At 47.3% G+C, this 13,751-nt stretch overlaps 1 protein-coding gene across 1 annotated transcript in view; it reads left to right on the forward strand.

Annotated features, from left to right (window-relative positions):
* The first annotated feature begins 47 nt into the window (after nucleotides 1-47).
* acad9 (acyl-CoA dehydrogenase family, member 9) overlaps nucleotides 48-13,751 on the forward strand; it is a 41,609-nt gene continuing 27,905 nt past the window's right edge. The window contains exons 1-8 of the mRNA XM_082959537.1: nucleotides 48-331; nucleotides 575-668; nucleotides 2,835-2,936; nucleotides 3,079-3,185; nucleotides 3,287-3,387; nucleotides 8,277-8,355; nucleotides 8,502-8,676; nucleotides 10,512-10,585. Coding sequence (XP_082815663.1) covers nucleotides 161-331; nucleotides 575-668; nucleotides 2,835-2,936; nucleotides 3,079-3,185; nucleotides 3,287-3,387; nucleotides 8,277-8,355; nucleotides 8,502-8,676; nucleotides 10,512-10,585 — 903 coding nt within the window. The 5' untranslated portion in view covers nucleotides 48-160. The remainder of the gene's footprint in view (nucleotides 332-574; nucleotides 669-2,834; nucleotides 2,937-3,078; nucleotides 3,186-3,286; nucleotides 3,388-8,276; nucleotides 8,356-8,501; nucleotides 8,677-10,511; nucleotides 10,586-13,751) is intronic.

Consider the following 13,751-nt stretch of genomic DNA (forward strand, 5'->3'; position numbering starts at 1 on the left):
GCGTCTGATAAATGACTAAAATGTAAAATGGTTACGTATGGGTGACGTCAGTGTCGGGACGTCCCATGGATCCCGTATAGCTACGACCATATTTTAACCTGCTTTTAACCCATTTTCGGAAGCAGCAGAAGTCTGGGAGAGGTGAAAATTTGACAGGGCAATGAATATCAACAGACTTATAGCTTTATCCAGATCTGTTAAATATGGAGAGATTTTAACATCTAACGCAAGACATGCTGCCAAGGAAGTCACCTTACCTCACCGAACCATCAGAACTCATGCTCGGAACCTGGCCTACGCCAAGGACCTGTTCCTTGGCAAAGTTAACAAAGTAAGCGACTAGCTAGCTAGTTTTTTTAATTCTAGATAATGAATACAATGTTGATTTAGCCGTACTGTCTAAGACATATGTGCTAGCTTGCTCAGATAACTTGCTCACCCATAGCCATCTTTCCCTTGTTATTGTCAGCTGTCACCTCTAGCCAGAGAGAAGCCATTTGTTGCCTTGGAAGACAATGAGAAAATCCTAAAACCCAGAAGGATAAATGAACCAAGTATCTGATTCCTCCTCCAGGCAGAGTGCTTCCCCTATCCAGAGATTAGAAATGAAGAGCTGGAGGAGATCAACTCGTTTGTTGCTCCGGTAGAGAAATTCTTCACTGAAGAGGGTGAGCCTGAGAGAAGAGACTGCTGTCCTTTATACAAGACTCAGATTCAAAGTGTGGTTCTCTTCTAATGGACCTTCATACTAGTCAATCAGTTTATAGAGACTGTTGTCTTTCAGTGCTGTTTCATTCTAGGAGACCTTGTCTAGTCACCCCAGTCAGTGTTATTGTTTAGTTCAAATAATCTGCATTTTATTCTGAGAGACTTTGTGTTTCATGGATAAGTATCATTGCATTCTGGGACTGTGTTCCAGTGTGGTATTCTGGGACTGTGTTCCAGTGTGGTATTCTGGGACTGTGTTCCAGTGTTGCATTCTGGGACTGTGTTCCAGTGTTGCATTCTGGGACTGTGTTCCAGTGTTGCATTCTGGGACTGTGTTCCAGTGTAGCATTCTGGGACTGTGTTCCAGTGTGGTATTCTGGGACTGTGTTCCAGTGTGGTATTCTGGGACTGTGTTCCAGTGTGGTATTCTGGGACTGTGTTCCAGTGTGGTATTCTGGGACTGTGTTCCAGTGTGGTATTCTGGGACTGTGTTCCAGTGTGGTATTCTGGGACTGTGTTCCAGTGTAGTATTCTGGGACTGTGTTCCAGTGTAGTATTCTGGGACTGTGTTCCAGTGTAGTATTCTGGGACTGTGTTCCAGTGTGGTATTCTGGGACTGTGTGGTATTCTGGGACTGTGTTGTATTCTGGGACTGTGTTCCAGTGTGGCATTCTGGGACTGTGTGGCATTCTGGGACTGTGTTGCATTCTGGGACTGTGGTATTCTGGGACTGTGTTCCAGTGTGGGACTGTGTTCCAGTATTGCATTCTGGGACTGTGTTCCAGTGTGGGACTGTGTTCCAGTGTTGCATTCTGGGACTGTGTTGCATTCTGGGACTGTGTTCCAGTGTTGCATTCTGGGACTGTGTTCCAGTGTGGGACTGTGTTCCAGTGTGGTATTCTGGGACTGTGTCCCAGTGTGGCATTCTGGGACTGTGTTGCATTCTGGGACTGTGTTCCAGTGTGGCATTCTGGGACTGTGTTCCAGTGTGGTATTCTGGGACTGTGTTCCAGTGTGGTATTCTGGGACTGTGTTCCAGTGTGGTATTCTGGGACTGTGTTCCAGTGTGGTATTCTGGGACTGTGTTCCAGTGTGGTATTCTGGGACTGTGTCCCAGTGTGGCATTCTGGGACTGTGGTATTCTGGGACTGTGTTGCATTCTGGGACTGTGTTCCAGTATTGCATTCTGGGACTGTGTTCCAGTGTGGCATTCTGGGACTGTGGTATTCTGGGACTGTGTTGCATTCTGGAACTGTGTTCCTGTGTTGCATTCTGGGACTGTGTTCCAGTGTTGCATTCTGGGACTGTGTTCCAGTGTGGGACTGTGTTCCAGTGTTGCATTCTGGGACTGTGTGGTATTCTGGGACTGCGTTCCAGTGTGGTATTCTGGGACTGTGTTCCAGTGTGGGACTGTGTTCCAGTATTGCATTCTGGGACTGTGTTCCAGTGTGGGACTGTGTTCCAGTGTTGCATTCTGGGACTGTGTTGCATTCTGGGACTGTGTTCCAGTGTTGCATTCTGGGACTGTGTTCCAGTGTGGGACTGTGTTCCAGTGTGGTATTCTGGGACTGTGTCCCAGTGTGGCATTCTGGGACTGTGTTGCATTCTGGGACTGTGTTCCAGTGTGGCATTCTGGGACTGTGTTCCAGTGTGGTATTCTGGGACTGTGTTCCAGTGTGGTATTCTGGGACTGTGTTCCAGTGTGGTATTCTGGGACTGTGTTCCAGTGTGGTATTCTGGGACTGTGTTCCAGTGTGGTATTCTGGGACTGTGTCCCAGTGTGGCATTCTGGGACTGTGGTATTCTGGGACTGTGTTGCATTCTGGGACTGTGTTGCATTCTGGGACTGTGTTCCAGTGTTGCATTCTGGGACTGTGTTCCAGTGTTGCATTCTGGGACTGTGTTCCAGTGTGGCATTCTGGGACTGTGTTGCATTCTGGGACTGTGTTGCATTCTGGGACTGTGTTCCAGTGTGGGAGTGTGTTCCAGTGTTGCATTCTGGGACTGTCTGGTATTCTGGGACTGTGTTCCAGTGTGGTATTCTGGGACTGTGTTATTCTGGGACTGTGTTCCAGTGTGGGACTGTGTTCCAGTGTGGTGGTCTGAGACCTGTCCTTGTATTTCAGTGGACTCCAAGCGTATCGACCATGAAGCTAAGATTCCTCCAGAGACTCTGAATGGACTGAAGGAGCTGGGACTGTTCGGTATCCAGGTGCCTGAGGAGTACGGTGAGGAGTTTAATATCAGAGGAGTATTGTAAGGTCACAGCCTGTACAATAAACATTAGACCTATCGCTGGTAAGGTCTTCATACTGTATCAGAGATCTTGTTACTTCTGGACACATGACACCACTCCACATAACTTCCTAGGTGGCCTGGGTCTGTCCAACACCATGTATGCCCGACTAGGAGAGATCATCTCTCTGGATGGATCCATCGCAGTTACACTGGCTGCCCACCAAGCCATCGGACTCAAGGTAAAGAGTCCTGCACCGATGGATTCAAGGCTGTTTCTTTTTATCTGTGTTGTATAATGTTTCTGCTGTTTGTGAACCTGTGATGTCTTGCTGTGTGTTAGGGGATCCTTATAGCCGGTAGTGAGGAGCAGAAGGCTAAATATCTCCCCAAGCTGGCTTCAGGAGAACATGTAGCTGCCTTCTGTCTCACTGAGCCTGGCAGGTAAATACCGTCTGTCCCACTGAGCCTGGCAGGTAAATACCGTCTGTCCCACCGAGCCTGGCAGGTAAATACCGTCTGTCTCACTGAGCCTGGCAGGTAAATACCGTCTGTCTCACTGAGCCTGGCAGGTAAATACCGTCTGTCCTACTGAGCCTGGCAGGTAAATACCGTCTGTCCCACCGAGCCTGGCAGGTAAATACCGTCTGTCCTACTGAGCCTGGCAGGTAAATACCGTCTGTCCTACTGAGCCTGGCAGGTAAATACCGTCTGTCCCACCGAGCCTGGCAGGTAAATACCGTCTGTCCCACTGAGCCTGGCAGGTAAATACCGTCTGTCCTACTGAGCCTGGCAGGTAAATACCGTCTGTCCCACTGAGCCTGGCAGGTAAATATGGTCTGTCCCACTGAGCCTGGCAGGTAAATACCGTCTGTCTCACTGAGCCTGGCAGGTAAATACCGTCTGTCCCACTGAGCCTGGCAGGTAAATACCGTCTGTCTCACTGAGCCTGGCAGGTAAATACCGTCTGTCCCACTGAGCCTGGCAGGTAAATACCGTCTGTCCCACTGAGCCTGGCAGGTAAATACCGTCTGTCCCACTGAGCCTGGCAGGTAAATACCGTCTGTCCTACTGAGCCTGGCAGGTAAATACCGTCTGTCCTACTGAGCCTGGCAGGTAAATACCGTCTGTCCCACTGAGCCTGGCAGGTAAATACCGTCTGTCTCACTGAGCCTGGCAGGTAAATACCGTCTGTCTCACTGAGCCTGGCAGGTAAATACCGTCTGTCCTACTGAGCCTGGCAGGTAAATACCGTCTGTCCCACTGAGCCTGGCAGGTAAATACCGTCTGTCCCACTGAGCCTGGCAGGTAAATACAGTCTGTCCCACTGAGCCTGGCAGGTAAATACCGTCTGTCTCACTGAGCCTGGCAGGTAAATACCGTCTGTCTCACTGAGCCTGGCAGGTAAATACCGTCTGTCTCACTGAGCCTGGCAGGTAAATACCGTCTGTCCCACTGAGCCTGGTAGGTAAATACCGTCTGTCCCACTGAGCCTGGCAGGTAAATACCGTCTGTCCCACTGAGCCTGGCAGGTAAATACCGTCTGTCTCACTGAGCCTGGCAGGTTAATACCGTCTGTCCTACTGAGCCTGGCAGGTAAATACCGTCTGTCCTACTGAGCCTGGCAGGTAAATACCGTCTGTCCTACTGAGCCTGGTAGGTAAATACCGTCTGTCCCACTGAGCCTGGCAGGTAAATACCGTCTGTCCCACTGAGCCTGGCAGGTAAATACCGTCTGTCCCACTGAGCCTGGCAGGTAAATACCGTCTGTCCCACTGAGCCTGGCAGGTAAATACCGTCTGTCCCACTGAGCCTGGTAGGTAAATACCGTCTGTCCCACTGAGCCTGGCAGGTAAATACCGTCTGTCCCACTGAGCCTGGCAGGTAAATACCGTCTGTCCCACTGAGCCTGGCAGGTAAATACCGTCTGTCCCACTGAGCCTGGCAGGTAAATACCGTCTGTCTCACTGAGCCTGGCAGGTAAATACCGTCTGTCTCACTGAGCCTGGCAGGTAAATACCGTCTGTCCTACTGAGCCTGGCAGGTAAATACCGTCTGTCTCACTGAGCCTGGCAGGTAAATACCGTCTGTCCCACTGAGCCTGGTAGGTAAATACCGTCTGTCCCACTGAGCCTGGCAGGTAAATACCGTCTGTCCCACTGAGCCTGGCAGGTAAATACCGTCTGTCCCACTGAGCCTGGCAGGTAAATACCGTCTGTCCCACTGAGCCTGGCAGGTAAATACCGTCTGTCTCACTGAGCCTGGCAGGTAAATACCGTCTGTCCCACTGAGCCTGGCAGGTAAATACCGTCTGTCCCACTGAGCCTGGCAGGTAAATACCGTCTGTCTCACTGAGCCTGGCAGGTAAATACCGTCTGTCCCACTGAGCCTGGCAGGTAAATACCGTCTGTCTCACTGAGCCTGGCAGGTAAATACCGTCTGTCCTACTGAGCCTGGCAGGTAAATACCGTCTGTCCCACTGAGCCTGGCAGGTAAATACCGTCTGTCCCACTGAGCCTGGCAGGTAAATACCGTCTGTCCTACTGAGCCTGGCAGGTAAATACCGTCTGTTTCACTGAGCCTGGCAGGTAAATACCGTCTGTCCCACTGAGCCTGGCAGGTAAATACCGTCTGTCCCACTGAGCCTGGCAGGTAAATACCGTCTGTCCCACTGAGCCTGGCAGGTAAATACCGTCTGTCTCACTGAGCCTGGCAGGTAAATACCGTCTGTCCCACTGAGCCTGGCAGGTAAATACCGTCTGTCCCACTGAGCCTGGCAGGTAAATACCGTCTGTCCCACTGAGCCTGGCAGGTAAATACCGTCTGTCCCACTGAGCCTGGCAGGTAAATACCGTCTGTCCCACTGAGCCTGGCAGGTAAATACCGTCTGTCCCACTGAGCCTGGCAGGTAAATACCGTCTGTCCCACTGAGCCTGGCAGGTAAATACCGTCTGTCCCACTGAGCCTGGCAGGTAAATACCGTCTGTCCTACTGAGCCTGGCAGGTAAATACCGTCTGTCCCACTGAGCCTGGCAGGTAAATACCGTCTGTCCCACTGAGCCTGGCAGGTAAATACCGTCTGTCTCACTGAGCCTGGCAGGTAAATACCGTCTGTCTCACTGAGCCTGGCAGGTAAATACCGTCTGTCCCACTGAGCCTGGTAGGTAAATACCGTCTGTCCCACTGAGCCTGGCAGGTAAATACCGTCTGTCCTACTGAGCCTGGCAGGTAAATACCGTCTGTCTCACTGAGCCTGGCAGGTTAATACCGTCTGTCCTACTGAGCCTGGCAGGTAAATACCGTCTGTCCTACTGAGCCTGGCAGGTAAATACCGTCTGTCCCACTGAGCCTGGTAGGTAAATACCGTCTGTCCCACTGAGCCTGGCAGGTAAATACCGTCTGTCCCACTGAGCCTGGCAGGTAAATACCGTCTGTCCCACTGAGCCTGGCAGGTAAATACCGTCTGTCCCACTGAGCCTGGCAGGTAAATACCGTCTGTCCCACTGAGCCTGGCAGGTAAATACCGTCTGTCCCACTGAGCCTGGTAGGTAAATACCGTCTGTCCCACTGAGCCTGGCAGGTAAATACCGTCTGTCCTACTGAGCCTGGCAGGTAAATACCGTCTGTCCCACTGAGCCTGGCAGGTAAATACCGTCTGTCCCACTGAGCCTGGCAGGTAAATACCGTCTGTCCCACTGAGCCTGGCAGGTAAATACCGTCTGTCTCACTGAGCCTGGCAGGTAAATACCGTCTGTCTCACTGAGCCTGGCAGGTAAATACCGTCTGTCCTACTGAGCCTGGCAGGTAAATACCGTCTGTCTCACTGAGCCTGGCAGGTAAATACCGTCTGTCCCACTGAGCCTGGTAGGTAAATACCGTCTGTCTCACTGAGCCTGGCAGGTAAATACCGTCTGTCCCACTGAGCCTGGCAGGTAAATACCGTCTGTCTCACTGAGCCTGGCAGGTAAATACCGTCTGTCCCACTGAGCCTGGCAGGTAAATACCGTCTGTCCCACTGAGCCTGGCAGGTAAATACCGTCTGTCCTACTGAGCCTGGCAGGTAAATACCGTCTGTCCCACTGAGCCTGGCAGGTAAATACCGTCTGTCCCACTGAGCCTGGCAGGTAAATACCGTCTGTCCTACTGAGCCTGGCAGGTAAATACCGTCTGTCCCACTGAGCCTGGTAGGTAAATACCGTCTGTCCCACTGAGCCTGGCAGGTAAATACCGTCTGTCCCACTGAGCCTGGCAGGTAAATACCGTCTGTCCCACTGAGCCTGGCAGGTAAATACCGTCTGTCCTACTGAGCCTGGCAGGTAAATACCGTCTGTCCCACTGAGCCTGGTAGGTACGAACCTACTGCAACACTCCAGTGTTAATGCTAAATTGTAATTATTTCACCACTGTGGCCTATTTATTGCCTTACCTCCCTAATCTTACTACATTTGCACACACTATATATATATATATGTTTCTATTGTATTATTGACTGTATGTTTGTTTATGTGTAACTCTGTGTTGTTTGTGTCGAACTGCTTTGCTTTATCTTGGCCAGGTCTCAGTTGTAAATGAGAACTTGTTCTCAACTGGCCTACCTGGTTAAATAAAGGACTTGTTCTCAACTGGCCTACCTGGTTAAATAAAGGGTTATATATATAATATATAAATACCTGGTTAAATAAAGGGTTATATATATATATATAATATATAAATACCTGGTTAAATAAAGGGTTATATATATAATATATAAATACCTGGTTAAATAAAGGGTTATATATATAATATATAAATACCTGGTTAAATAAAGGGTTATATATATAATATATAAATACCTGGTTAAATAAAGGGTTATATATATAATATATAAATACCTGGTTAAATAAAGGGTTATATATATAATATATAAATACCTGGTTAAATAAAGGGTTAGGGTTATATATATATAATATATAAATACCTGGTTAAATAAAGGGTTATATATATAATATATAAATACCTGGTTAAATAAAGGGTTATATATATAATATATAAATACCTGGTTAAATAAAGGGTTATATATATAATATATAAATACCTGGTTAAATAAAGGTGAAATTAAAAACACAACCTGCTGAAATCTTACCATCCTGAACCAACTCTGGATGACATCATTCTGCTTTTCGACCAATCACACATCATCTGGATCTGTATGCCGTAAAGCTGTCTTTTAGCCACTGGAAAGCTTTCCAGCTTTTATAATACCAAACCAATGACGGAAGTGGTTGTGTATTTTAAAGGTGGTTTTGTCATGTTCTCTGAATCTGACTGTTTCCTGTGGATCCTGTATGTTTCAGTGGGAGTGATGCTGCGTCCATTCAGACCAAAGCCACCCTATCAGAAGACAGGAAAACATACCTGCTCAACGGGTCAAAGGTGAGACGTTCCTCTCCTACCTGTGTTTTGCCTGTCAGTCATGTGTTAGCTACCTGCTGTTGTTGGTACTTTGTGTTTGTGCTATGATGATTCAGTCTAAAGGACAGTGGTGGGACTATTTCCATGCTGAATGATCTTCTGTCCAGATCTGGATCTCCAACGGTGGGTTTGCAGACCTGATGACGGTGTTTGCTCGTACGGAGGTGGTAGGAGAGGATGGATTGAAGAAAGATAAGATCACTGCCTTCATCGTAGAGCGAGCCTTCGGAGGGATCATCAGCGGAAAACCAGAAGACAAACTAGGCATTAGGGGGTCTAACAGTAAGATCACCTCTATACCTACTGTTGATGTTCACTTCAGTACTTCTGTTGCTGTTAGCCTAGCCTAGCGGAGTAAATAACAGTACTTCTGTTGCTGTTAGCCTAGCCTAGCGGAGTAAATAACAGTACTTCTGTTGCTGTTAGTCTAGCGGAGTAAATGACAGTACTTCTGTTGGTGTTAGCCTAGCGGAGTAAATAACAGTACTTCTGTTGCTGTTAGTCTAGCGGAGTAAATGACAGTAATTCTGTTGGTGTTAGCCTAGCGGAGTAAATAACAGTACTTCTGTTGCTGTTAGCCTAGCCTAGCGGAGTAAATAACAGTAATTCTGTTGGTGTTAGCCTAGCGGAGTAAATAACAGTAATTCTGTTGGTGTTAGCCTAGTGGAGTAAATAACAGTAATTCTGTTGGTGTTAGCCTAGCGGAGTAAATAACAGTACTTCTGTTGGTGTTAGCCTAGCCTAGCGGAGTAAATAACAGTAATCAAATCAAATCAAATCAAATTTATTTTTATATAGCCCTTCGTACATCAGCTGATATTCTCAAAGTGCTGTACAGAAACCCAGCCTAAAACCCCAAACAGCAAGCAAAGCATGTGAAAGAAGCACGGTGGCTAGGAAAAACTCCCTAGGAAAAACTCCCTAGAAAGGCCAAAAACCTAGGAAGAAACCTAGAGAGGAACCAGGCTATGAGGGGTGGCCAGTCCTCTTCTGGCTGTGCAGGGTGGATATTATAACAGAACATGGTCAAAATGTTAAAATGTTAAAATGTTCATAAATGACCAGCATGGTCAAATAATAATAATCATAGTAGTTGTCGAGGGTGCAACAAGCACGTCCGGTGAACAGGTCAGGGTTCCATAGCCGCAGGCAGAACAGTTGAAACTGGAGCAGCAACACGGCCAGGTGGACTGGGGACAGCAAGGAGTCATCATACCAGGTAGTCCTGAGGCATGGTCCTAGGGCTCAGGTCCTCCGAGAGAAAGACAGAAAGAGAGAAAGAGAGAATTAGAGAGAGCATATTTAAATACACACAGGACACCGGATAAGACAAGAGAAATACTCCAGATGTAACAGACTGACCCTAGCCCCCCGACACATAAACTACTGCAGCATAAATACTGGAGGCTGAGACAGGAGGGATCAGAAGACACTGTGGCCCCATCCGATGATACCCCCGGACAGGGCCAAACAGGAAGGATATAACCCCACCCACTTTGCCAAAGCACAGCCCCCACACCACTAGAGGGATGTCTCCAACCACCAACTTACCGTCCTAAGACAAGGCCGAGTATAGCCCACAACGATCTCCGCCATGGCACAACCCAAGGGGGGGGGCGCCAACCCAGACAGGAAGACCACGTCAGTGACTCAACCCACTCAAGTGACGCACCCCTCCCATGGACGGCATGGAAGAACACCAGTAGGCCAGTGACTCAGCCCCTGTAAAAGGGTTAGAGGCAGAGAATCCCAGTGGAAAGAGGGGAACCGGCAAGGCAGAGACAGCAAGGGCGGTTCGTTGCTCCAGCCTTTCCGTTCACCTTCACACTCAGTACTTCTGTTGGTGTTAGCCTAGCCTAGCGGAGTAAATAACAGTACTTCTGTTAGTGTTAGCCTAGCGGAGTAAATAACAGTACTTCTGTTGGTGTTAGTCTAGAGGTAATCACGGAAAGCCAGAGGTAAAACGGACCAATAATACCTGTTCTCCTTGTGTGATCTCATTCACTCCTCTTCAAGGATTTAAAAGTATTGTAACAAGATAACTGTAGCGGTCAGTTAGCCAAGGAAAATCCCTGTTGTGTACCGTTCACTGTTCTATAACTGTTTCTGTCCACCAGCATGTGAAGTCTCGTTCGACAACTGTCCAGTTCCTGTGGAGAATGTAATAGGAGAAGTAGGAGGAGGCTTCAAGGTGATGTCACTTCCCTTTTCCCTCTGTTCTATGCTACTGATGTGCAGTTATTTTTCAACGTCTCTTTTCACTAGCTGGAGAGTCATTACATTTTTTTTTATTTAACCTTTTATTTAACTAGGCAAGTCAGTTAAGAACAAATTCATATTTACAATGACAGCCTTCCCCGGCCAAACTCAAACCTGGACGACACTGGGCCAATTGTGTGCCGCCCTATGGGACTCCCAATCACAGCCGGATGTGATAGAGCCTGGAATCAAACCAGGGTCTGTAGTGACGCCTCTAGAACTGAGATGCAGTGCCTTAGACCGCTGCGCCACTCGGGAGCCCCTGATTCGTTTTTCTGAGTGATTTGTTAATTTTAGTCGTTCGTTTAACCAACTAGTGCTGGCCGCAATGAGTCCTACAGCAGGATTAATACAGTGGGGGGGAAAAGTATTTGATCCCCTGCTGATTGTGTACGTTTGCCCACTGACAAATGATCAGTCTATAATTTTAATGGTAGGTTTATTTGAACAGTGAGAGACAGAATAACAACAAAAAAATCCAGAGAAACGCATGTCAAAAATGTTATAAATTGATTTGCATTTTAATGAGGGAAATAAGTATTTGACCCCCTCTCAATCAGAAAGATTTCTGGCTCCCAGGTGTCTTTTATACAGGTAACGAGCTGAGATTAGGAGCACACTCTTAAAGGGAGTGCTCCTAACCGCAGCTTGTTACCTGTAAAAAAGACACCTGTCCTTAGAAGCAATCAATCAATCAGATTCCAAACTCTCCACCATGGCCAAGACCAAAGAGCTCTCCAAGGATGTCAGGGACAAGATTGTAGACCTACACAAGGCTGGAATGGGCTACAAGACCATCGCCAAGCAGCTTGGTGAGAAGGTGACAACATTTGGTGCGATTATTCGCAAATGGAAGAAACACAAAAGAACTGTCAATATCCCTCGGCCTGGGGCTCCATGCAAGATCTCACCTCGTGGAGTTGCAATGATCATGAGAACGGTGAGGAATCAGCCCAGAACTACACGGGAGGATCTTGTCAATGATCTCAAGGCAGCTGGGACCATAGTCACTAAGAAAACACTTGGTAACACACTACGCCGTGAAGGACTGAAATCCTGCAGCGCCCTCAAGGTCCCCCTGCTCAAGGATACATATACATGCCCGTCTGAAGTTTGCCAATGAACATCTGAATGATTCAGAGGACAACTGGTGACAGTGTTGTGGTCAGATGAGACCAAAATGGAGCTCTTTGACATCAACTCGCCGTGTTTGGAGGAGGAGGAATGCTGCCTATGACCCCAAGAACACCATCTCCACCGTCAAACATGGAGGTGGAAACATTATGCTTTGGGGGTGTTTTTCTGCTAAGGGGACAGGACAACTTCACCGCATCAAAGGGACGATGGACGGGCCATGTACCGTCAAATCTTGGGTGAGAACCTCCTTCCCTCAGCCAGGGCATTGAAAATGGGTCATGGATGGGTATTCCAGCATGACAATGACCCAAAACACACGGCCAAGGCAACAAAGGAGTGGCTCAAGAAGAAGCACATTAACCTCTATGGGCTAGGTGGGCTTGCGTCCCACCTACTCAACAGCCAGTGTAATCCCGTGGCGCGATATTCAAATTCCTCAAAAATGCAAAAACTTCAATTTTTCAAACATATGACTATTTTACACCATTTTAAAGACAAGACTCTCGTTAATCTAACCACACTGTCCGCTTTCAAAAAGGCTTTACAACGAAAGCAAAACATTAGATTATGTCAGCAGAGTACCCAGCCAGAAATAATCAGACACCCATTTTTCAAGCTAGCATATAATGTCACATAAACCCAAACCACAGCTAAATGCAGCACTAACCTTTGATCTTCATCAGATGACAACCCTAGGACATTATGTTATACAATACATGCATGTTTTGTTCAATCAAGTTCATATTTATATCAAAAACCAGCTTTTTACATTAGCATGTGACTAGCATTCCCACCGAACACTGCCGGTGAATTTACTAAATTACTCACGATAAACGTTCACAAAAAGCATAACAATTATTTTAAGAATTATAGATACAGAACTCCTCTATGCACTCGATATGTCCAATTTTAAAATAGCTTTTTGGTGAAAGCACATTTTGCAATATTCTAAGTACATAGCCCAGCCATCACGGGCTAGCTATTTAGACACCCAGCAAGTTTAGCCTTCACCAAAATCAGATTTACTATAATAAAAATGTTATTACCTTTGCTGTTCTTCGTCAGAATGCACTCCCAGGACTTCTACTTCAATAACAAATGTTGGTTTGGTCCCAAATAATCCATTGTTATATCCAAATAGCGGCGTTTTGTTCGTGCGTTCAAGACACTATCCGAAAGGGTAAATAAGGGTGACGAGCATGGCGCATTTCGTGACAAAAAAATTCTAAATATTCCATTACCGTACTTCGAAGCATGTCAACCGCTGTTTAAAATCAATTTTTATGCCATTTTTCTCGTAAAAAAAGCGATAATATTCCGACTGGGAATCTGCTTTTAGGTAAAAAGAGGAAAGAAAATAAAGCACGGGGTCGACTCGTGCACGCGCCTAAGCCCATTGTCCTCTGATCGGCCACTTGCCAAACGCGATAATGTGTTTCAGCCAGAGGCTGCCTCGATATCATTCAGCTTTTTCCCGGGCTCTGAGAGCCTATGGGAGCCGTAGGAAGTGTCACGTTATAGCAAAGATCCTCAGTCTTCAATAAAAAGAGCCAAGATGAACAACAACTTGTCAGACAGGCCACTTCCTGCATGGAATCTTCTCAGGTTTTGGCCTGCCATATGAGTTCTGTTATACTCACAGACACCATTCAAACAGTTTTAGAAACTTTAGGGTGTTTTCTATCCAAAGCCAATAATTATATGCATATTCTAGTTACTGGGCAGGAGTAGTAACCAGATTAAATCGGGTACGTTTTTTTATCCGGCTGTGTCAATACTGCCCCCTAGCCCTAACAGGTTAAGGTCCTGGAGTGGCCTAGCCAGTCTCCAGACCTTAATCTCATAGAAAATCTGTGGAGGGAGCTGAAGGTTCGAGTTGCCAAACGTCAGCCTCGAAACCTTAATGACTTGGAGAAGATCTGCAAAGAGAAGTGGGACAAAATCCCTCCTGAGATGTGTGC

The sequence above is a fragment of the Salmo salar genome, chromosome 12 (genome assembly GCF_965601325.2).
Source record: "Salmo salar chromosome 12, fSalSal1, whole genome shotgun sequence".
Taxonomy (NCBI): Eukaryota; Metazoa; Chordata; class Actinopteri; order Salmoniformes; family Salmonidae; genus Salmo; species Salmo salar.